Source organism: Cetorhinus maximus, chromosome 21 (assembly GCF_964194155.1).
Source record: "Cetorhinus maximus chromosome 21, sCetMax3.hap1.1, whole genome shotgun sequence".
Lineage (NCBI taxonomy): Eukaryota > Metazoa > Chordata > Chondrichthyes > Lamniformes > Cetorhinidae > Cetorhinus > Cetorhinus maximus.
The window spans coordinates 24,735,157-24,757,813 of NC_135899.1; the positions used below are offsets into that span (position 1 = coordinate 24,735,157).

The 22,657-nt window shown below is 46.0% G+C and overlaps 1 protein-coding gene across 1 annotated transcript in view; it reads left to right on the forward strand.

The window, feature by feature from the left end:
- Positions 1-1,674: 1,674 nt before the first annotated feature.
- gnl1 (guanine nucleotide binding protein-like 1) overlaps positions 1,675-22,657 on the forward strand; it is a 32,497-nt gene continuing 11,514 nt past the window's right edge. Inside the window, exons 1-5 of the mRNA XM_078566730.1 lie at positions 1,675-2,615; positions 11,074-11,242; positions 14,370-14,506; positions 20,129-20,280; positions 21,267-21,338. Of these exons, the coding sequence (XP_078422856.1) occupies positions 2,540-2,615; positions 11,074-11,242; positions 14,370-14,506; positions 20,129-20,280; positions 21,267-21,338 (606 nt within the window). The 5' untranslated portion in view covers positions 1,675-2,539. The remainder of the gene's footprint in view (positions 2,616-11,073; positions 11,243-14,369; positions 14,507-20,128; positions 20,281-21,266; positions 21,339-22,657) is intronic.

The window sequence follows — 22,657 nt, forward strand, 5'->3', positions numbered from 1 at the left end:
TTCACCTTTGAATATTTCAATTGAACCTGCCTCCTCCACAGTCTCAGGCAGTGCATTCCAGGGCTTAACCAGTTGCTGCAAGAAAAGTTTTTCCTCATGTTGTTTTTGCTTCTTTTACTAATTACCTTAAATCTGTGCCCTCTCATTCACAATCCTTTCATGAATGAGAACAGTTTCTCCTTATATACTCTGTCCAGACTCCTCATGATTATGAATGCCTTTATCAAATTTCCTCTCAGCCTTCTCTTCTCCAGGGAAAACAATCCTAACTTCTCCAATCTATCTTCATAATTTAAGTTTGTCATCCCTTGAACCATTCTCTTGAATTTTTTCTGCGCTCTCTCCAATGCCTTCACATCCTTCCTAAAATGAAGCATCCAGAACTGGATGGAATATTCTGGCTGAGGCTGAACTAGTGTCTTATACAAGTTCAACATAACCTCCTTGCCGTTGTACTCTATGCCCCTATTAATAAAGACTGCACGCTTTATTAACCACTCTCTAAATCTGTCCTGCCCACTCAATGAATTATGCACATATACACCCAGGACCCTACTCCTGCACTGTGCAATTGTGCCCTTTATTTTTTGTTGGCTCTCCATGTCCTTCCTACCAACTCTCCTCAGGTACCATGCCCAAAGAGGGCATTGGCAACCATCAGGTTCCAATAATAGGATTGCCATCCCTCCAGGATTGGCCTGGAGTCTCCAGCAATTGAAGATCAATCTCCAGGACACTGCTGTGTGCAATCCAGGACAAAAATAATTGGGACATTAAAAAATATAGTTTCTTTATCATTTCCTTTGAACATTTCTCTTTACCGCATATAAAATATTGAAAATTGGAAAAAAGGTTGCATCATCCAATTGGATAATGGGTCGTTTTGCTTTCCAATTGGCGTAAGAAGGCAGTACAGTGCATCAAAAGGATGGATCTGTTGGTCAACTAATGGCTAGAGTGTGGAGGCAAGTCATGTGAGGAAACCTCCAGGAGGAGGTTTAATTGTTGTGGCCAGTTACGGATGAAAAGGTAATGCAGGCAAAACCAGGAGAATCTCCTGCTCTTACTGCCTACCATAAGCATATGAGAAGGATTTATCTACAGGTTGATAATCAACCTGGTTACTTCTGTGGGCTAGCAGGCCGTGGGATAGGACTCGAACGTGGAACTTCTAACTTAGAGGGAAGAATATTACCACTGCGCCTCAAGAGTGCCGCTTGCAGGAGTTGGTTGAACATTGTTGCTTGGATGGACACTTGCTCCCCTCAAATATTGAATGGTACAGTCCCGTTCGGTTCATTCCAAGGCGCCGTCGGATCTACCGATCCACGGCATGAGGGGGGAAATGGAGTATTTGTTGGATTCATTGTGAAGCAATTGAAGACGTTAAATGTACTAGAGAGTATAATATATTACTTTGTGACGTGGTTAGAAGATGGTTTTGCGCATTGAGATGCTGTACCTTTCACATTTGGTATGTTCAAGCAGTAACAGATACCATGCCGCCAATGGTGATGACGTGAGGAAGGGCGTTGTTATGAGTGACGGAACGATACGGGGCGGAGCGACCGGGCTCTGAGTGGCAGTCGCTTCACCGAGGGGGGAGGCGGGGCTCTGGCTTGTCTGTTGACATCGTATGTCAGGAGAGGTGTCAAAAAGGGTGGGTTGGCAGTGCGGAGGCGGAGCAAAAGCTGGAGCCAAGCGGGCCAAAGGCGAGATGCGGGTTCGGAGAGATAAAGGGGTGGGGGCTACGGCCTGACGCGAGCATGGGTTGTCAGTCAGGAAAGGAAAGTGTTCGAAGGTGCTCGGCGCAAAAGGGGCGGGGCACGCTAGGGGGAGAGGGCGGGGCCAACAACAACGTCCCTGTGTGAGGACGTAAACGGAGAGTAAGCTGGCAAGGGATGAGCCGGGCTGCGCATCAGACGTGGACAAAGGAGGCGGGGACGGGCAGTGAGAGGGCGGTGCAAGGTCCGATGAGGGGCGGGCCGGCAGCGGGACACTATCTGGGATGGGCGGGGCAAGCACGCTGCGTCATCTGGCTGCGTAGGCTGGAGAGGCGGGCATAGAGAGGACGGAGCTTGCGTGACGCGTAATATGGCTGCGCAGGGTCGGTGGAGCCAGCGCAGATTGGAAAGCGGGAGGGGGGCGCGTCATGTGGCTGCGCAAACATGGCTCCAGGTCGTCTAGCACGGCTGCGCAGTGAGGGGAGCGGGGCGGGGCGATGGGGTGCGGCTAGCATGGTGCGTCGTGCGTAAACGCAAGGAAGGGGCGGGGCTAGCAATGCGTGTTATGCGGTTGCGCAGAGGGTGGTGGGCCGGGTTGCTCGAGCCTGCGGCCTGGTGGAAGGTTTGAGTGGCGCTGGACCGTGGTGGAGTGTCGGAAGCAGAGATTCACAGGAGCGCAGCGAGAAGCGATTATCCCGCCGAGCAACCGGAGGACACCCCCATAAAGGCCTTGCCAAGAGCCGAGCCGGAGGCCCCCGTCCGGAAGGGGCGGCAGGAGCAGCATCTCAGTGCTGGGGGGCCCTGTGACTGGCGCCATGCCGCGGAAAAAGCCTTTCAGCGTGAAACAGAAAAAGAAACAGCTGCAGGAGCGGCGGGAGAGGAAACGGCAGGGTGAGTGAGAGGGTGAATCACCCAGTGATGGGGAATATAGACCATAATATACAGGGTGAGTGAGAGGGTGAATCACCCAGTGATGGGGAATATAGGCCATAATATACAGGGTGAGTGAGAGGGTGAATCACCCAGTGATGGGGAATATAGGCCATAATATACAGGGTGAGTGAGAGGGTGAATCACCCAGTGATGGGGAATATAGGCCATAATATACAGGGTGAGTGAGAGGGTGAATCACCCAGTGATGGGGAATATAGACCATAGTATACAGGGTGAGTGAGAGGGTGAATCACCCAGTGATGGGGAATATCAACCATAAGATACAGGGTGAGTGAGAGGGTGAATCACCCAGTGATGGGGAATATCAACCATAGTATACAGGGTGAGTGAGAGGGTGAATCACCCAGTGATGGGGAATATCAACCATAAGATACAGGGTGAGTGAGAGGGTGAATCACCCAGTGATGGGGAATATAGACCATAGTATACAGGGTGAGTGAGAGGGTGAATCAGCCAGTGATGGGGAATATCAACCATAAGATACAGGGTGAGTGAGAGGGTGAATCACCCAGTGATGGGGAACATAGACCATAATATACAGGGTGAGTGAGAGGGTGAATCACCCAGTGATGGGGAATATAGACCATAGTATACAGGGTGAGTGAGAGGGTGAATAACCCAGTGATGGGGAATATAGACCATAGTATACAGGGTGAGTGAGAGGGTGAATCACCCAGTGATGGGGAATGTAGACCATGATATACAGGACGAGTGAGAGGGTGAATAAACCATTGATGGGGAATATAGCCCATAAGATACAGGGTGAGTGAGGGGGTGAATAACCCAGTGATGGCGAATATAGACCATAATATACAGGGTGAGTGAGAGGGTGAATCACCCAGTGATGGGGAATATAGCCCATAATATACAGGGTGAGTGAGAGGGTGAATAACCCAGTGATGGGGAATATGGACCATAATATACAGGGTGAGTGAGAGGGTGAATAACCCCGTGATGGGGTTATAGAGACCATAATATACAGGGTGAGTGAGAGAATGAATAACCCATTGATGGGGAATATAAACCATAATATACTAGATGAGTGAGAGGGTGAATCACCCAGTGATGGGGAATATCAACCATAACAAACAGGGTGAGTCAGAGGATGAATCACCCAGTGATGGGGAATATAGACCATAAAATACAGGGTGAATGAGAGGGTGAATCACCCAGTGATGGGGAATATAGACCATAATATACAGGGTGAGTGAGAGGGTGAATAAGTCAGTGATGGGGAATATAGCCCATAATATACAGGGTGAGTGAGAGGGTGAATAACCCAATGATGGGGAATATGGACCATAATATACAGGGTGAGTGAGAGGGTGAATAACCCCGTGATGGGGAATGTAGACCATGATATACAGGACGAGAGAGGGTGAATCACCCAGTGATGGGGAATATAGGCCATAATATACAGGGTGAGTGAGAGGGTGAATAACCCAATGATGGGGAATATGGACCATAATATACAGGGTGAGTGAGAGGGTGAATAACCCCGTGATGGGGTTATAGACCATAATATACAGGGTGAGTGAGAGGGAGAATAACCCAGTGATGGGGATATAGACCATAATATACTAGATAAGTGAGAGGGTGAATCACCCAGTGATGGGGAATATCAACCGTAACAAACAGGGTGAGTCAGAGGATGAATCACCCAGTGATGGGGAATATAGCCCATAATATACAGGGTGAGTGAGAGGGTGAAACACCCAGTGATGGGGAATATAGACCATAATATACAGGGTGAGTGAGAGGGTGAATATCCCATTGATGGGGAATGTAGACCATAATATACAGGGTGAATGAGAGGGTGAATAACCCAGTGATGGGGATATAGAGCATAATATACAGGGTGAGTGAGAGGGTGAATAACCCAGTGATGGGTAATATTGACCAAAGCATGTAGGGTGAGTGGTGTGAAATAACCCAGTGATCTGGAATAAAACCTATAGGGTGGGTGATAGTGAACAACTCAGTCTGCCTGTCTGTGTGAGTGTGACCCTCTGCCTCATTCGCCTGTGTGTGTGTGTGTGTGTGTGTGTGTGTGTGTGTGTGTGTGTGTGTGTGTGTGTGTGTAAATGTAAGTATGGCCCTCTGTATCGTCTAGCTGTCTGTTTGAGAGTGTGGCCCTCTGTCTCATTTGTCTGTCTGTGTGTTTCTGAACTTTGTTAAAGAAGCAAGTGTGACACTTGGTGTAATCAGAATGCAAGGCAGGTTTTTGGGAAGCCAGAAGCAAGATTTGCTGTTCAAATTGAAATAAAGTAATTGTGTTTTAAAAATCTGCTTTAAAACTGTAGTACAATAAAAAGGGGACAAAATACAACACTTCTGTCGGGAGCTTTGGTAGAACTCTGAACATGCAGAGCTTAAACTGTACTTGTGAGATTAGGAACAATATTTTCATAATTTTTGATGGCCATTGTCTACTGTTAGTTAAACCATGTTTTGCTGAATGTTGTAAAAAGTCCACCATTGACTGATTAGCGACGACCAGCATGTAGCTGAGCCAGCACATAGATTAGAAGGTCCGAGGTTTGATTTCCGTGCCTGTGCTGAGTTAGCCTGATCTCCGACAAACTATTGCTAGGGCACTGTTCCTTTGGCGTCAGCCAGGGCTCGGATAAGGGTAAAAGCAAAAAACTGCGGGTGCTGGAAATCCAAAACAAAAATAAAAATACATGGAAAAACTCAGCAGGTCTGACAGCATCTGCGGAGAGGAATACAGTTAATGTTTCGAGTCCGTATGGCTCTTCAGGAAGGAAAAATAGAAGAGAGGTGAAATATAAGTTGGTTTAAGGGGGGTGTGGGGTGGGACAAGTAGAGCTGGATAGAGGGCCAGTGATAGTTGGAGATTGCCAAAAGATGTCATAGACAAAAGGACAAAGAGGTGTTGACGATGGTGATATTAGCTAAGAAATGTGCTATAGGTGACATTAAGGATAGAAAGCAGGACGAGCAAGGTACAGATAGCCCTAGTGAGGAGAAGGGATCGAAATAGGCTACAAGGTAGAGATAAAACAATAGATGGAAATACATTTAAAAATAATGGAAATAGGTGGGAAAAGAAAAATCTATATAAATTATTGGAAAAAAGGGAGATCGGAAAGGGGGTGGGGATGGAGGAGAGAGAGTTCATGATCTAAAGTTGCTGAACTCAATATTCAGTCCGGAAGGCTGTAAAGTGTCTAGTCGGAAGATGAGGTGCTGTTCCTCCAGTTTGCGTTGAGCTTCACTGGAACATTGCAGCAGGCCAAGGACGGACATGTGGGCATGAGAGCAGGGTGGAGTGTTGAAATGGCAAGCGACAGGGAGGTCTGGGTCATGCTTACGGACAGACCGAAGGTGTTCCGCAAAGCAGTCATCCAGTCTGCGTTTGGTTTCTCCAATGTAGAGGAAACCGCATTGGGAGCAGCGAATGCAGTAGACTAAATTGATAAGGGTAGGTGGCCATCCTCCCCTCCGCAGACTGCGAGCTCACAAACCCTTGCTGGACATCGTGGTTGGAGTAAGGGAGGGCAGGTTCAGCATGGCTGTGATGCCGTTGTCAGTCGAGCAGCGTGAAGACGCTTGGCGCCTGGGTTCATGAAAAAGACAGCATGGATGAAGCACAAGAAGGTGGAGTGTGACCATTCCACAGAATGAATACTGGTCGCAAGGGGAGGGGGTTAATGTTTGGAAAAAACAAAAATATATGACTAGTGCCCCACTTGAAACCCCCCCCAACGCAGAACTGGAAATTCCTACTGTTTATCTGAATGACTTTCAATAGATGATGTGTAGGGCAATTAAATGTAACCATATGACTGCCATGGGGAATAGGCATGGAGAAACAGCCCAATCAGTGCCTACTATGGTGGTATCAGAGGAAGTCATGCAAACATGCCGTGAATACCTGAAACCTAGTGCACTGATTAGAGCAATTACATTTCTCTCTCTCTCTCTCTCTCTCTCTCTCTCTCTGTAACCCCCCCACTCCTCTCTCTCTCGGTGTCCACCCCCCCCCCCTTCTCCGTTCCTTGCTCTCGCCCGTGGGGTGGCACTATTGATTAAGGAGAACATTAGCGTGTTGGAGGGAAAGGATGGCCTTAATAAAGAAATGGATAATTACCTGAGGAGAAGAAAAGTGCGGGGCTGTGGGGAAAAGGCAGGGGAGTGGGATGAGGTGGGTGTTCTTGTAGAGAGCTAGCAGGTACACGACAGACCAAATAGCTGCCTCCTCTCCTGTAACCTTTCTGTGATTCCAACAATGGAGGAAGACAAATGTCCACCACCACCTTCCACCACCTTTTCAGGAAGGGGGCTCTAAAGACTCACGACCCCCTGAGTGAGAAAAATTTCATTTCATCTCTGTTTCAAATGGATGACCCCTTATTTTCAAACAGTGCCCCCTAGATCTAGATTCTCCCACAAGAGGAAACATCCACCCTGTCAAGACTCCTCAGAGTCTTATATGTTTCAATCAAGTTGCTTCTTACTCTTCTAAACTCCAGTGGATACAAGCCTAATCTGTCCAACCTTTCCTCACAAGACAACCCACCTGTTTCAGGTCTGGTAAACCTCTGAACTGCTTCCAAAACATTTACATCCTTCTTTAAATAAGGTGACCAATACTGTACATAGTACCCCAAATATGGTCTCACTAGTGCCCTGTACAACCGAAGCATAACCTCCCTACTTTTGTATTCAATTCCCCTCACAATAAATAGCTTTCCTAATTACTTGCTGTACCTACATACTAGCCTTTTGTGATTCATGCACTAGGACACCCGATCCCTCTGCACCTCATAGCTCTGCAATCTCTCACCATTTAGATAAGAAGCTTCTCTCTTATTCTTCCTGTCGAAATGAGCAATTTCACATTTTCCTACATTATACGCTATCTCTCCGACTTTTGCCCACTAACTTAACCTATCTATATCTGTTTGTAGCCTCCTTATGTCCTCTTCACAGCTTACTTTTCTACCTATCTTTATGTCATCAGCAAATTTGACAACCATCCCTTCAATCCTTTCATCCAAGTCATTTATATAAATTGTAAACAGTTGAGGTCCCAGCACTGATCCCTGTGGCACACCACTCGTTACACCTTGCCAACCTGAAAAAGAAAAACAGAATTACCTGGAAAAACTCAGCAAGTCTGGCAGCATCGGCGGAGAAGAAATCAGTTAACGTTTCGAGCCTTCATGGCCCTTCGGCAGAACTGCAGCATAGTTTCAACAAGGGAGAAATATAAATTGGTTTAAGGTGGGTGGGGGGGGGGGGGGGGGGGGAAAGAGACACATTGAGGGTGTGGTGTGAGCAGATAATCAAAAGATGTCATAGACAAAAGGGTCAAAGAGGTGTTGAAGGTGGTGGTCTTTGTCTGAGAAAAGTGCTAATTAAGAATGGAAAACAGGATATTCAAAGTACAGCTCTAGTGGGGGTGGGGTGGAAAGACTAAAGGTTTTAGTTTTAGATTTAAAAATAATGGAAATAGGTGGGGAAAGAAGAATCTATATAAATTATTGAAAAAAAAGCGGGTGGGGGGGGAAAAGAAACGGGGTGGGGATGGGGGGAGGGGGAGTTTAAGATCTAAAGTTGTTGAATTCAATATTCAGCCCAGAAGGCTGTAAAGTGCCTAGTCGGAAGATGATGTGCTGTTCCTCCAGTTTGCGTTGGGCTTCACTGGAACAATGCAGCAAGCCAAGGACAGACATGTTGGCAAGAGAACAGGGTGGAGTGTTAAAATGGCAAGCGACAGGGAGGTTTGGGTCTTTCTTGCGGACAGACCGCAGGTGTTCCACAAAACGGTCGCCCAGTTTGCGTTTACTGGGCGACCGTTTTGCGGAACACCTGCGGTCTGTCCGCAAGAAAGACCCAAACCTCCCTGTCGCTTGCCATTTTAACACTCCACCCTGTTCTCTTGCCAACATGTCTGTCCTTGGCTTGCTGCATTGTTCCAGTGAAGCCCAACGCAAACTGGAGGAACAGCACCTCATATTCCGACTAGGCACTTTACAGCCCTCTGGGCTGAATATTGAATTCAACAACTTTAGATCTTAAACTCCCCCTCCCCCCATCCCCACCCCGTTTCTTTTCCCCCCCCACCCGCTTTTTTTTCAATAATTTATATAGATTCTTCTTTCCCCACCTATTTCCATTATTTTTAAATCTAAAACTAAAACCTTTAGTCTTTCCACCCCACCCCCACTAGAGCTGTACTTTGAATATCCTGTTTTCCATTCTTAATTAGCACTTTTCTCAGACAAAGACCACCACCTTCAACACCTCTTTGACCCTTTTGTCTATGACATCTTTTGATTATCTGCTCACACCACACCCTCAATGTGTCTCTTCCCCCCCCCCCCCCCCCCCCCCCCCACCCACCTTAAACCAATTTATATTTCTCCCTTGTTGAAACTATGCTGCAGTTCTGCCGAAGGGCCATGAAGGCTCGAAACGTTAACTGATTTCTTCTCCGCCGATGCTGCCAGACTTGCTGAGTTTTTCCAGGTAATTCTGTTTTTGTTTTGGATTTCCAGCATCCGCAGTAGCTTTTAGCTTTTTGTTTTTATCAACCTGAAAAAGACCCATTTATGCTTACTCTCTGCTTCTCGTTGGCCAGCCAATCTTCTATCCATACAAAATATGTTCCCCCTTATACCATGAGCTTCTATTTTCCACAATAACCTTTGATGTGGGACTTTATCAAATGCCTTCTGGAAATTTAAGGACAGTACATCCACCAGTTACCCTTTATCCACAGCACATGTTACTTCCTCAAAGAACTCCAATAAATTGGTTAAGCACAATTTTCCTTTCACAAAACCATGTTGACTCTGCCTGAATTCTTTGAGCTTATCCAAGTGCCCTGCTATAATTTCTTTAATAATAACTTCTAATATTTTCCCGATGACAGATGTTAAGCTAACTGGCCTGTAGTTTCCTGCTTTCTGTCTCCCTCCCTTTTTGAATAATGGAGGTGCATTTGCTATCTTCCGATCTAATGGTACCTTCCCCAAATCTAGGGAGTTTTGGAAAATTGAAACCATTGCATCAACTATCTCACTAGCCACTTCTTTTAAGACCCCAGGATGAAGTCCATCAGGTCCCAGGCTTTGTCAGCCCACATCTCCAACAATTTACTCAGTACCACTTCTCTAGTGACTAATTTTCCTGACTTCCTTCCCCATTTCCACTTCCCAGCTTATAGCTGCTTCTGGGATGTTACTTGTATCCTCTATAGCATGTCATGTGAAAGGTGGCACTTCTGACAGTGCAGCATTCCCTCAGTACTGGATTAGGGAGTTAAGCCTAGGCTTATGCTCAACTCCTTGAATGGATCTTCTGACTCAGCGATGAGTGCGCTACTTGCTCAGCCAGGGCTGATTTACATTCTCCTCCCTAACTCCTTTTGTTGCCTTCGATATGTCCAGTTAAACTCGGTGTGGATCAGGGTTTGCAAAAAATCTAATTATTTTTATTTGTTTATTTTGAGGTCTTTAAGACGTTTAACGGATTTGAGAGAAGCTATTTCATGTGGTGGGGTAATTCCAGAATGGGGCATGACCATAAAATTGGAGCTAGACCATTCAGCGGATATCAGGAGGCTCTTCTTCACACAAAGGGTAGCAGAAACTGGAACTCTTTCCTCTAAGAGGCTGGGCGTCAACTGAAAAGTTAAAAACTGAGATTGGTAGATTTTCTTTCCTTAGTGAAGGGTATTAAGGAGAATGGAACCAAAGCAGGTAAATGGAGTTAAAGTACAGGTCATGATCTAGCAGAATGGTACAGTAAGCTCGAGGGGCTGAATGGCCTACTCTATATTCGTATCACATCAAATTCTGACCTCTTGCAGAAATGAAAATTGAGGATGTGCACCTTTGATGGCCGTGCCTTCAGTCACCGAGACACTAAGCCTTGGAGTTCTTCCCTAAACCTCTCTGCCTTTCTCTCTCCTCCTTTTAAGACCCTCCTTAAAACATAACCCTCTGACCAAGCTTTGGGCCATGTATACTTGTATCTCCTTATGTGGTCTGATCTTAACTGCTTGTCTGGTTAGGCTCTTGTGAAGTGACTTTGGGACTTTTTATTCGGTCGGTGAGAACTGAGGGTGTAGCTCATGGATTGACGAAGCAGGGTATTCTAGTGTCTCTTGTCGCCCGTGTGATGATGAGCTATGATCCCATGGAGGAGCGGTGTATGACGATCTTTCTGTATTTGCAGGAGAATTTTCCCAGTCTTAAGATAATTTGAGCATTAGGTAAGGGGGGTGGGGGAAAGAAAACATGTGGCCAACTAAGAAAAGCGCTGGCATAGTTTTCAACAATGCAAGTTAACATGCAAGCTCTGAGCTTACTGCCTTATTTGCTGCTGCCTTCTAGCATTATTTTGGGCGATCCTGTTTCAGGTTTACCCGATGGTGTGAGGTCGAGCTCCCACAGCCGGAGTGGGAGCCATGACCGCCACGAGGAGCAGACGGACACGTCGGACAGTGAAACTTTCACATTGCAGGTGCGGAAAATCAATCAGCAGCCGGCACTGTGGAAAGCAGGAGAGCAGGGATACGACCCCAACAGGTGAGGGGAAACTGAAGCACACTTGCCCCTCTCCCCGGGTTGGGGGGTGGGGAGGACGACCCTGACTGCTATTAGGATTTCAGTGAAGTCTTTACCAGAAGCTTTAATAATATGTTTGCCAGAACGATAGAACTACACACAGGTAAGTGCTGCACCTTCCTAATGTCAGCTGAGCCTGGAATTGCCATCGATGTGAATTTGACAATGTGCTAACAGGTCCTTCGGCCCATGATGAGACTTAAACCCCACATCAGCCTCCTCCCACTCTCTTCACTTTATCTCGGCCAATCAACATATCTTTTTATTCCTTAAATCAAATGTGGGGAAAGAAAGCACTCTGCAGGTTAAGCAGCATCTGTAGAGAGAGAGAGAGCAAGAAAAATAGTTAACATTTCAGGTTTTCTAGTTTGAATGACAGGCCATTGCCCCAAAATGTTAACTCTGTTTCTTTTTTCACAGATGCTGACAGATTTGCTGAGTGTTTCCAGTATTTTCTGGTTTTGAACCTGTGGCTTAACGGTGTGGCAGTCTTATGGCGCAGTGGGTAGTGTTTCCTACCTCTGGGCCAGAAGCTCCAGGCTCAAGTCCCACCTCAGGACTTGATGGCTATGGACAGTGCATTCGTAAAGTGGCTAAACAGGTTGGTTATCAGCCTGTAAATCCTTCCAAAACACCTGATGACAGGCAGTAAAGAGTAGGAGAGTTTCCTGGTTGGTTGTGCTGCAGAAGGCAATGGCAAACCACTGCAGTGCTTTGCCAAGTATAATCATGGACCAATCCAATGGCAGTCTTTGGCTGCCAACACCCTGTTAGGGCACGGCACCTGAGGAGGCTGATATAATGCTGGGTGTTTCTCACAGTTTTAGAGTAGCACAGTATGAAATTTCATTATCACCATCATTTACATAACTCCATGGGTGATAACATCATCTAATATTGACTGCAAACTACAGAGATGTGTTACTAGTTTTCCAAGTAATGGGTAGATATCATGTTCTATAGATGGTCGATGCTGATAAACCAGCACCTCCTGGACCCCACACAATTACTTTACCCTGAGTTGCACCGCTCGCGTTTGCCAAGGAGAAGTCTAACCCCAACCCTTTTCTCCTGTACAGTGACTATGTGGGTGCCGTTTCTTTGTGTACATAGGAGTCCCTGAGGCAGCAGGAAGCCTGTGACTTGTGCTGGGGTGCAGTAGGTTGTGAAAAACAGGCTGCACATTCGCTTGGTGGTTGTTAACCACAGCCAAATCTAGTTGCGTCCTCATCTAATGCTCGCAAGCCTCCACAAGCAGCAGAGGTCACGGCAGCAAGAGCCGTGACCTGTTTTCTTTCTCCCATCCTGACTTGTGAATACTGAGGCTGTTTGCACAGGCGCCCATTGGGTTCCAAATGACAGCAAAAGGAAAATGAAGTGCCCTCATCATCCATAATAGGGCCACTCTCTTTTTGTTTTGCTCTGTGTTAATGGCCTGGCCTAAACTATGAAGGGCTTCAATAGACTAAATTAGGAACAATTGTTTCGACCAGCAGGACAGTCAGTGACCAGAGGATGCAGGTTGAAGAAAATGGGCAAAACAACCAAGGTGGTTGGTTGGGGGGTGAGGGGGGGTGAGAATTTTCTAAGCAGTTCTGATGATCTGGAAGATGCTGTCAGCAAAGGTGGTGGAAGCAGATTCAATGGTAACTTTTGGAAGTAAATTGAATAAATATCTGAGGGATTAAAAAACTTGTAGGGCTGGGTGGGAACGAGCCAGCAGAGGCACGATGGACTCAATGGCCTCTATGCTGTATGGAGACTGTGTGTTGACAGGTTGATTTGTGCTCGTCTTGTTCTAACCTGGACCCAAGGTGGTGCTAGAGTTAGCTGTGGAGGCGGCGAGGAGGGGCAATGTCTCCTCTTCCATGCAGTTTCTGTTCCTCGATCAGGTTTCTGCTTATTCACAGCATTACAGATCTCTGCTTCCTTCCTATCCAGCACTGTGGGGTACCTACACCGCATGGACTGCAGCAGTTCAAGAAGGCGACTCACCATCATCTTCTCAAAGGCAATGCGGGATGGGCAATAAATGCTGGCGTAGCCAGCAACGCCCACATCCTGTGAACGAATTTAAAAAATAAAGTTCCTTTCTATTTTATCACTTCTGATAGCAAAAATTTAAACAGTTTTATTTATTAGAATAAATCAGTTCTATTCTCTCCCATTCTTTTATAATATCAAAGGAAACACTGCACATTGACAGAAATTTGTACAAAGCTGTCTTTGTTTCCGTCAGGAATCTTCTTCCCATCCTCGAGTAAAATGTCTGTGTTCTGCTTAATTACCTTTATTTGCACGTAATTTCCCGTGCCTCCCAAATTTCATCAGCTACAACAGGCAACGTAGCCCTGTGCTGTTTGAGGAACCTCTGCTGCGGATGCTGATTATATTATGGTGCCTTCACCAATACTTTCAGCTATAGGGTTGTCAGCAAAGTGTACTTCGAATTCGGGTGCATGTACCTCGAGCCCATGTGCCGTGTTACATTCAGCAGTTGTGTGTGTATGTGTGCACGTGTGTGTGTGCACGCGCTGCCCCTTCGCATGGAGTCATTCTCGAGACAGGGGTCATTGCCAGCCCCCATTTACCTTTTATTCAAGGCCCTAAAACTTGTTTCCTATGATGTATCGAACACGCTGCAAGATTATGTGCTCAAAGACAACTAATCAATCAATAACTGTCCCCTGTTTGCCCTTAACCTTAACAATATATTGACATAACATCAACAGCAGAGATCTTTTTTCCTTCCTTTCTGACTGTAGCCTCTGTCCCAGTGCATTCCTCATTTCAACATTGCCCTGTTTTTAAAGAAAGTGGTTTTCCTCATTGCTGCCAGTTACTTGATTCAAGTAATCACCTCCAAGCGGGGCCATGCAGTGAGCCAGAAAGTATGGTCTCCTGATTGCCCATTATCTCAGCCATGTGCACTCTGCTCACTGTACGTTTGAGAGTATTTCAGTGCAAAATAAAAGTCTTCACTTGGCTGAGATATGTTTCTTTCTTTCTCTCTTTTTCTCTCTCTCTCTCTTTCTCTCTCTCTCACTCACTCTCCTCTCACACTCTCTCTCTGTCTCACACTCCTCAGGTTCCGGCTGCACTTAGAAAAAGAGAGCCGAGAGGAGATCGAGCGAAGGAAGAAGGTCATGCAAGAGAAAATCGTGGAGCTCATCCCAGAAACTGAGCTGGAAGTAGACATTGTTGACGTCTACAAGCCAGGGTCTGGTGAGTGATGGCTGTGCTCGGTGTGTTTTGTTTAAAGGTCAACATTTGCTGTCTGAGGAATGCGCAAAATAGTTTATAAAGGTTAAACTAGTTTATTTTAAATTTTCGTGTGTTCACTCCCTATAGAGCATTGGCTGCTGGCTCCCATTTAACAGCTTTGGGTTTAACATCTTTGCCACTCGTTTGAAGGCTGTGCCTTCAGCCATCTAAAAGAAAGAACTTGCATTTGTATAGAGCCTTCAACCATCCCCATGCTTTCCAAAGCACTTTACAGCCAAAGAAGTATGTTTTGAAGTGCAGTCGCTGTTGTAATGTAGAAAACGCAGGAGCCAATTTGCACACTGCAAGGCCCAACAAATGGTAATGTAATCAATCACTATGAAATCAGTAATGTTGATTGAGGGATAAATATTGGATGGATCATCTGGGTGAACTCCCCTGCTGCCCGCAATAGTGGGCTGCAGGATCATTTGCATATGCCGGAGAGGGCAGATGGGGCCACCGGTTTAACGTCTCATTGGAAAGACGGAACCTCTGGCAGTGCAGCACTCTCTCGGTACTGCACAGGAGTGTCGAGCTAAATTTTGTGCTCTCTGGATTGGCAATTGAACCCAGAATCTTCTAACTCGAATGCAAGAGTGCTATCAACTGAGCCAGGGCTGACTCTAAATCTAGACACTAAGCTCTGGAGTTCTCTCCCCAGATCTTTCTACCTCTGTTAATGTTTGTCTCTTTACGCTCCTGTGAAGTGCCTTGGGAAGCTTTACTACATTAAAGGTGCTATATAAATCCAAATTGTTGCTCGTTTGTCCTCCTGGCTGGCCTTCCGCACCCTATCCTCAGTAAGCTTGAGGTTATGCAAAACTCTGCTGCCCATGTCCTAACTCGCACCCCAAGTCCTGTTCACCCCATCATGCCTGTGCTCTCTGAGTTACACTGGCTCCTGGTTAAGCAGAGCCTCAATTTCTAAAATCCCTTTCCATTGTTCTCAAATATCTTTGTGGCCTCTCCCCTCCTTATCTCTGTAATCTCCTCTGGCTCCAGAAAAAAAAACGAATTTTCTCTTATTTTTCTTTCAGACAGCAGCACACCTGTTCTAGGCACATCTTTTGTTTCTTGCCTTGCCCCATCGCCATTCCTTTTGGCCCTGGAAGACTAACTCTTCTGCCGTTCAAATTCTCCTGTCTTTTACCCTATCACAGATCTTCCTTTTGTTTTTGCCCCACCCGCCCCTTGCTCAAAAACTATCACATTTCTAACTTAACCCAGTTCTGATGAAGGGTCACAGACCTGAAACGTTAATCCTGTTTCTCTCTCCTCAGATGCTGCCTGACCTGCTGAGTCTTCCCTGCATTTTCTGTTCTTATTTCGCCTTCCATTAAACTCAGTACCTTGACTGCTCTCTACATGCGAGGCCAGCTGGCAGGGTATTCAACTGCAGATAACGTTGAATTATCACTTGCTGCACAAATTAATTCTCATCTTTCCATCTGGCTCTTTTTCCAAATATCTCGAGTCTGCATCCTCTGGTTATTGAAATCCTTGCCAGTGGCAATAATTTCTCGCCTCACCCTGTTGAAACCCCTTCGTAGTTTTGCACACGTCTGTTAAAACTCTCCTTGACCTGGCTGGCACCATTGAGCAATCTCTGAACCTGGACAAAACACTTGAGATGGGGAGGAAACAAGGTTGTTGGTCGCAGCAAACTTTTTTAAAAAAAAAGGTCATGACTATAGACCATGGAATGGGAACGTGAGGCTCCCCTACTGGACCTGGAAAATTCTTGGTCCGTTTTCCAACTTGCGCTGAGTTAATTAATCCCTGTCGAAGTGTATTTTTTTTTATTCCTATTCTTTCACGGGATGTGGGTGTCGCTAGCTAGACCAGCACTTATTGCCCATCGCTCTTTGCCCTTGAGGCGGTGGTGGTGAGCCACCTTCTTGAACCGCTGCAGTGTATATGTTGTAGGTAAACCCACAGTGCTGTTAGGAAGGAAGTTCCAGGATTTTGACCCAGCGATAGCGAAGGAACGGTGATATAGTTCCAAGTCAGGATGGTGTGTGGCTTGGAGGGGAACTTTCAGTTGTTGGTGTTCCCATGCATCTGCTCCCCTTGTCCTCCTAGGTGATGGAGGCCGTGGGTTTGGAAGGTGATGTCTAAGGAGCCTTGGTGAGTTGATGCAGTGCAAGTTGTAGATGGTACACACTGTTGCCACTTTGTGTTGGTGGTGGAGGATGTGAATGTTGAATGTGGTGGATGGGGTGCCAATCAAGTGGGCTGCTTTGTCCTGGATGGTGGTCGGGTAATTGTAGTTGGCCTTCTTCAACCCTTGTCCAAAGGAGAATTCAACTGGAATTTTTATTCTTTATTCTGCTGGGAAATAGCCATGTGGCCAGGGTTTGAGGACATAAACAGGCTTGGGTGCAAAGCTATCTACAGTCAAATACTTCCCCAGTTGACCTCTCATGTTGAGAGCGGGCAAGGTACTGAGTGGCAGCTGGCAACTATGGAAATGTGCCCAGTGCCTTTTCAGGACAGAATTGAAGGGAAATCACCAAGAAATACAAATGGATGCTGACCTCTAAGCATAATCGGCAGCGGCCAGTTAAAGGGAGAGTCGGCTGACACTAGCTGGTTCTAGTGCTGGGTGCTCCCTCCAGTTAGGCCTCGGGCATAGCTCTCTTCACAGAAAACCTGGATTGTTAACATTCCACAATGATCAGTGTTTCTGTGACTAAAATTGCTGACACCAACATACTGTGAAAACTGCCCTGTCACCATCAATAGCCGGCACTGAAAGAGCCTCCTAACTTTTTGTCCCTGCTGGTACAATGACACCAGATGTGTTTTGGCAGCGGCGGAATTAATGATTTAAACTGAAGATTTGTATAACTTTGCTCATCACATGGTGAAGCGAATTGGCACGGAAATATAGAGCACTCCCTATTTCAGGTACCCAGTGTCTACATCAAGCACTACCAAAACATAGTTACAGAGTAAAGCTCCTTCTGCACAGTCCCCGTCAAACACTCCCAGGGCAGGAACAGCACTGGGTTAGATACAGAGTGAAACTCCTGAGTCTCAATGAGTGACAAGGCTGTAAATGAAGTCAGTTGTGGGTTCTGCGCAAAAGGATGTGGGTTGGGGAAATCAAAAATTATTTCCCTGAAGTCCAAAAAAACAGAGGAGTCTTTCACCCTTATCATCCTGGACTGGATTTAAATCTAGGGAGCAAGGGGGGAAAGCCATTATGTTACCTCTCTGCAGCATGCAGTACATTTCTTAGCACCCACAACTACAAACCCCTCCTCTCCCCACCCAACGCTTCCCAGTGTTTGTTCCATTTCCAATGAAAACACACTTCCATCATTGGAACTGACTGGGGAATTACCTGACTCACCGACCACTGCCTTTGTTTGTACCTGCTTTGTTTGTAGGTACAACCAGGTATGATATCCCTTGGCCTCCCCCGCACTGCCTCCTGATCCCACCTGCAGTTAGTCATGGGTCTGTGGGAAGCACTCTTGCCTCTGAGCCAGAAGGTCGTAGGCTCAAGTCCCGCTTCAGAGACTTTAGCAAGTAACCTCGGCTTGACACACCAGTGTGGTACGGAGAAAGTGCTGCACTGTTTGAGTGTCGTCTTTCAGATGAGGCGTTAAACCGAGGCTCCATCTGCAATCTCAAGTGAATGTAAAAGATCCCACGACACTATTGAAAGAAGGGCAGGGGAGTTATCTTCACCCTGGCCAATACTTATCCTTCAATTAACTTCACTTTTTAAAAAAAAATTATCTGTTCATTATCACATTGCTGATTGTGGGAGCTTGCTGTTTGCAAATTTGCTGCCAGGTTTCCTACATTACAACAGTGACTGCACTTGGGAAAAATAATTGAATACTTGAATAGCTGTAAAGTACTTGGGATACCCTGAGGTTGTGTCAGACACTACAGAAATGCAAGTTCTTTGCCTAAGGTGTGGAGCACAAAAAAACAGGGCATTCTGCCCAACTGGTTTATGCTTCCTTTAAGCTCCATACAATCCTCCAGTCTCTCTTCATCTCACCCCATCACCAGATCCTTTTATTCCTTTCTCGACTATCCCGGAAAAGAGAACCATATCGCCGAAGCTTTTCATCTTGCACTCAGTGGGACAAACACAAGACTGCCAAATTTCAAAGGATCGGGCCAGTTCATACAACAGGAGAAAAAGGTGCTGATTGACAGCGGGGGTCAACTTGCCAACCAATCAGGGTCGACTTGCCAACCAATCAAAAAGCTCCCCTCTTTCACCCAACACAAGAATTTATTCTGTATAAAAATTAATAATGCAATTTAACATATATTTTTACTTTATGTGAAACTGGGTTGTGCTGAGCAACAATGAGAGAGATTTTTGACAAGCGCATCATGCATGTCATGGTCAAACTTCAGCTTGGTTCTTTTGTTTTCATTGCTGAAAATCCTGCTTCACATATTTAGGTTGTACTAAATAGGATCTGGGGCCTGGGTCCTCGCTGCCTTCAGTATTTTAGTTTCATTGAAGCTCCTATCCCCGTGTGAGCTGATAATTCAGTTAGAACGGTTTGCTTGCATCATTCTGAAGTATGGGGCAGTTGGGTAGTTGGGTGGGGAACGGAGGATCACAGAGAGTGGTAATAAATCAAACGTCATGCAATCATAGAATAGCATTTTACTTTCAGTCTTAAAGAGTGAAACAGTTCCTTTGTTGGAAGTTCAGTTTTAATGTTGTAAATGAATCACTGGCTCATGATGGGGGTGGTCAGGTGGGTCACGAGTCGAATGGTGCTGACTGTGGCTGTTAATCAGTCGGTAAGAGCTAAGCCAATCTGGGGGAGAGATTAATGGTGTTGGGCGATCCCGTGAGGAGACACATCCTTTGTAATCTCTCAGACCCCTCGGGCGCTGCAGACCCAGTGATTGGGACCCCCTGACCTATGCTTTTCACGTCGACTGTTCTGTGGTAACGCATTTGATGTTCTTTAGGTACAGAAGTTTATCCTGAATTCCCCATTAGATTTATTAGTGGCTATCATACTTATGACCCAAGTCTTGTACTGGCCCCTAGTCTTGTACCCTATTGAAAACTTTCATAGTCGTAATGGCCTTTATTTGGTCAACTCCTCAGCCAACTCTAGAAAAAGCTTACCCTGTTTAGCCTTTGCTGGTAATATGTATCCTCTCCCTTTCGGTAGCATCCTTGTGGATTATTTTTGCACTTTCTCCAGTGCCTCTATATCCTCCTTATAATCTGGAGATCAGCACTGTTCAGAATAAGTGTGATCTAACCAAGGTTCAGTTGAAGTTTAACAAACTTCCCTGTTTTTCAACTCTAGAAATGAATCCCCAGCGCTTGGTTTATCATGCAGGGATATTCTTGCTGGGAGGTGACTCACTGGAGGAACCCAACCAGTGTCCTTTGTGTGATGTGAAATGTTAGATCTTCACCACCAGGTGAAGTACAGCTGCTGTAAGCTGCCCCTATGCTTTCATAAGCTGTGCTCATAGATGATTTGATTTTCTTCTTTTTTTTCCCTCTTTCTTTCTTTCTCTCTCTCGCTCTCTCTTTCTCTCTCTCTCGCTCTCTCTCTCCCTTGTGCCCAGTGTTGGATTTTCCAAAACGCTCTCCTTGGAACTACACAATGACAAAGGAGCAGCTTCTGGTGCAGGAGGAGAAGGCGTTCCGTGAATACTTGGAGAAGATTTACAGCACGTTTGATCCCGTGAAGCTCAGCTACTTCGAGCACAACTTGGAGGTGAGGAGTGTTGGCATCACAGGAATGTTGTCAAGATGGTGCTAGGGTAGGAAGCTATAGACATATGGAAGGAGCTTGAGATATGAAAGAACTTTCATTTAGTGATGTCTTTCACGGCCTCAGGATGTCGCAAAGTGCTTTGCAGCCAGTGAAGTACGTTTTGAAGTGCAGTCAGCGTTGTAAAGCAGTAAGTGTGGATGCCAATCTGTGCACAGCAAGCTCCCACAAACAGATGATCTGTTTTTTCATATTTGCTGAGACTGACATCAGGGATAACCTTCCCCCTGCCTTCTTCAAAATAGTGCCAAGGGATCATTTTACATCCGCCTGAAAGATGAGACCACAGTTGAACTTCTCATCTGAAAGACTCAATGTACTTGGGACCATGCCTTCTGGAGTGGGGTGATTTGTCAGAGGATTTTAAAATCATGCAGAGTCTTGATAAACAGGTTAAGGGAAGACTATTCTCTCCAGTTGGGCAGTCAGTGAAGCATCGACACTTAAAAATGTCACCAGAAGAGCGAGGAGCAGAGCAAGTGTGTAAATTGAAAGAGGTTTACCCTGAAATAGCTAGGGTTATATTGTGGAATTCAGAAACCATCGCTATAGAAAGTAACTGAGGTGGGGAAGATGCACAATAGAGTTAGTACCTGGTTTTTGGAGGGTGGGTGGTGAGGGGCTGCTGGTTAGGTGGTACCTGGTGAGGGGAGGGGTAGGGTTGTGGCTGGATGCTGGTTTGGTGGTACCTGGGTGGGGTGATGCTGGTTTGGTGGTACCTTATGATTGGTGCTGGTTGGGTGGTATGTTGGGTGCTCGGTGTGGTGGCTGGATTTACTTCTATGTGCACCATTGCAGTTGGAATGACTAGAGACTTTTTTTGACATGCCTTCCATGCAGGGAATGCACTCTCCTGCTGACTAGTTATTTATTCCCTGCATCATTATGGTAGTTTTTATACTCATTCTTTTGCTGTCTCTGCCCTGTAGACCTGGCGCCAGTTATGGAGAGTCTTGGAGATGTCCGACGTTGTACTGTTGATCACAGACATCAGGCACCCGGTATGTACTGCAAAAGGACAATGAGGTAGGGGCACCAGTCTGGAAAAATTGGCTTGAATTGAAAAGGGGCTGTGAATTTTTGCATAGGATGGGGGTAATTGCTGGGTAATTGCTACTGCTTTGTATAAATCTGTACATCGCATTAGCTTCTCTGATGTATCCTGGATGATATTGTGCTGTGGAGGCCAAGTCACTGAATACATTTAAGAAGGAAATAGGTAGAATTCTGACTCTAAAGGCGTCGAGGGGTATGGGGAGAGTTTGGGAGTTTGAGAGTTTGTGATAGAGGATCAGCCTTGATCATATTGAATGGCGGAGCAGGCTCGAAGGGCTGAATGACCTACTCCTGCTTCTATTGTCTATGTTTCTGTGTTACATATCAAATGGCTATCTCTTCCTTCTCTGCTGCTGCTGTGTACATGTTGCTGCTCGGGTTGGCAGAATGGATTTAATTGCCATTGTATCATCGTGTGCTCCCAACCCCCACCCCACACCGAGTTGATCTCCCTGCAGTGAGACTGCGCTATAACATCTGTTTTTTTGTTCGTGATACTTAATGAGAAACCATGGTTTTCAATTATGACCTTCTCCTTCCTCTTGCCTCTTCCTAGTACCTCCATGAGGTGTCAGCTGTGGCTCAGTTCATAGCACCCTCGCCTTTGAATCAGAGGGTTGTGGGTTCATGTCCCACTCCTGGAAAACCAAGAACTGTGATTGTACTCGAAAGAAGTTGCAATTTGTGACTGTTGGTAACTCGAAAGAGTTTCCTAGTACCTCCATAACTAGGTCTTATACTGTTGACTAATTCCGCCTCCGTAACATCAACTGACTGCCCCTGCCTCAGCTATTCTGCCACTGAAAACCTGATGTTACCTCTGGACTCGACCATTCCAACGCACTCCTTGCTGGCCGACCTCTCTAATCATGAGCTTATTCAAAATTCTGCTCCCTTAACCTAACATGCACCAAACCCTATTCACCCATTGCCCCTTTGCACACTGACCTGCCCTGGTTTCTGCTTTGGAAGTGCCTCGGTTTTAAAATTCTAATCCTTATTTTCAAAATCCCTCTATGTCCTCGCCACAACCCACTTCACCCCACCCCCCCAGTTTTTTTAACATCCTCCAGCCTGACAACCTTATGAGATCTTCATGCTTCTCTCATTCTAGCCTCCTGAGCATCTCCGATCTCTAACACCCCACCGTAGGAAAGCGTGCCTTCAAGTGCCTCGGCCCTAAAGCTCTAGAATTCTCTCCCTAAACACATCTGCAGCTTTCTTTCTTTAAGGTCTGCTCCTTGAAACCTATCTCTTTGAATAA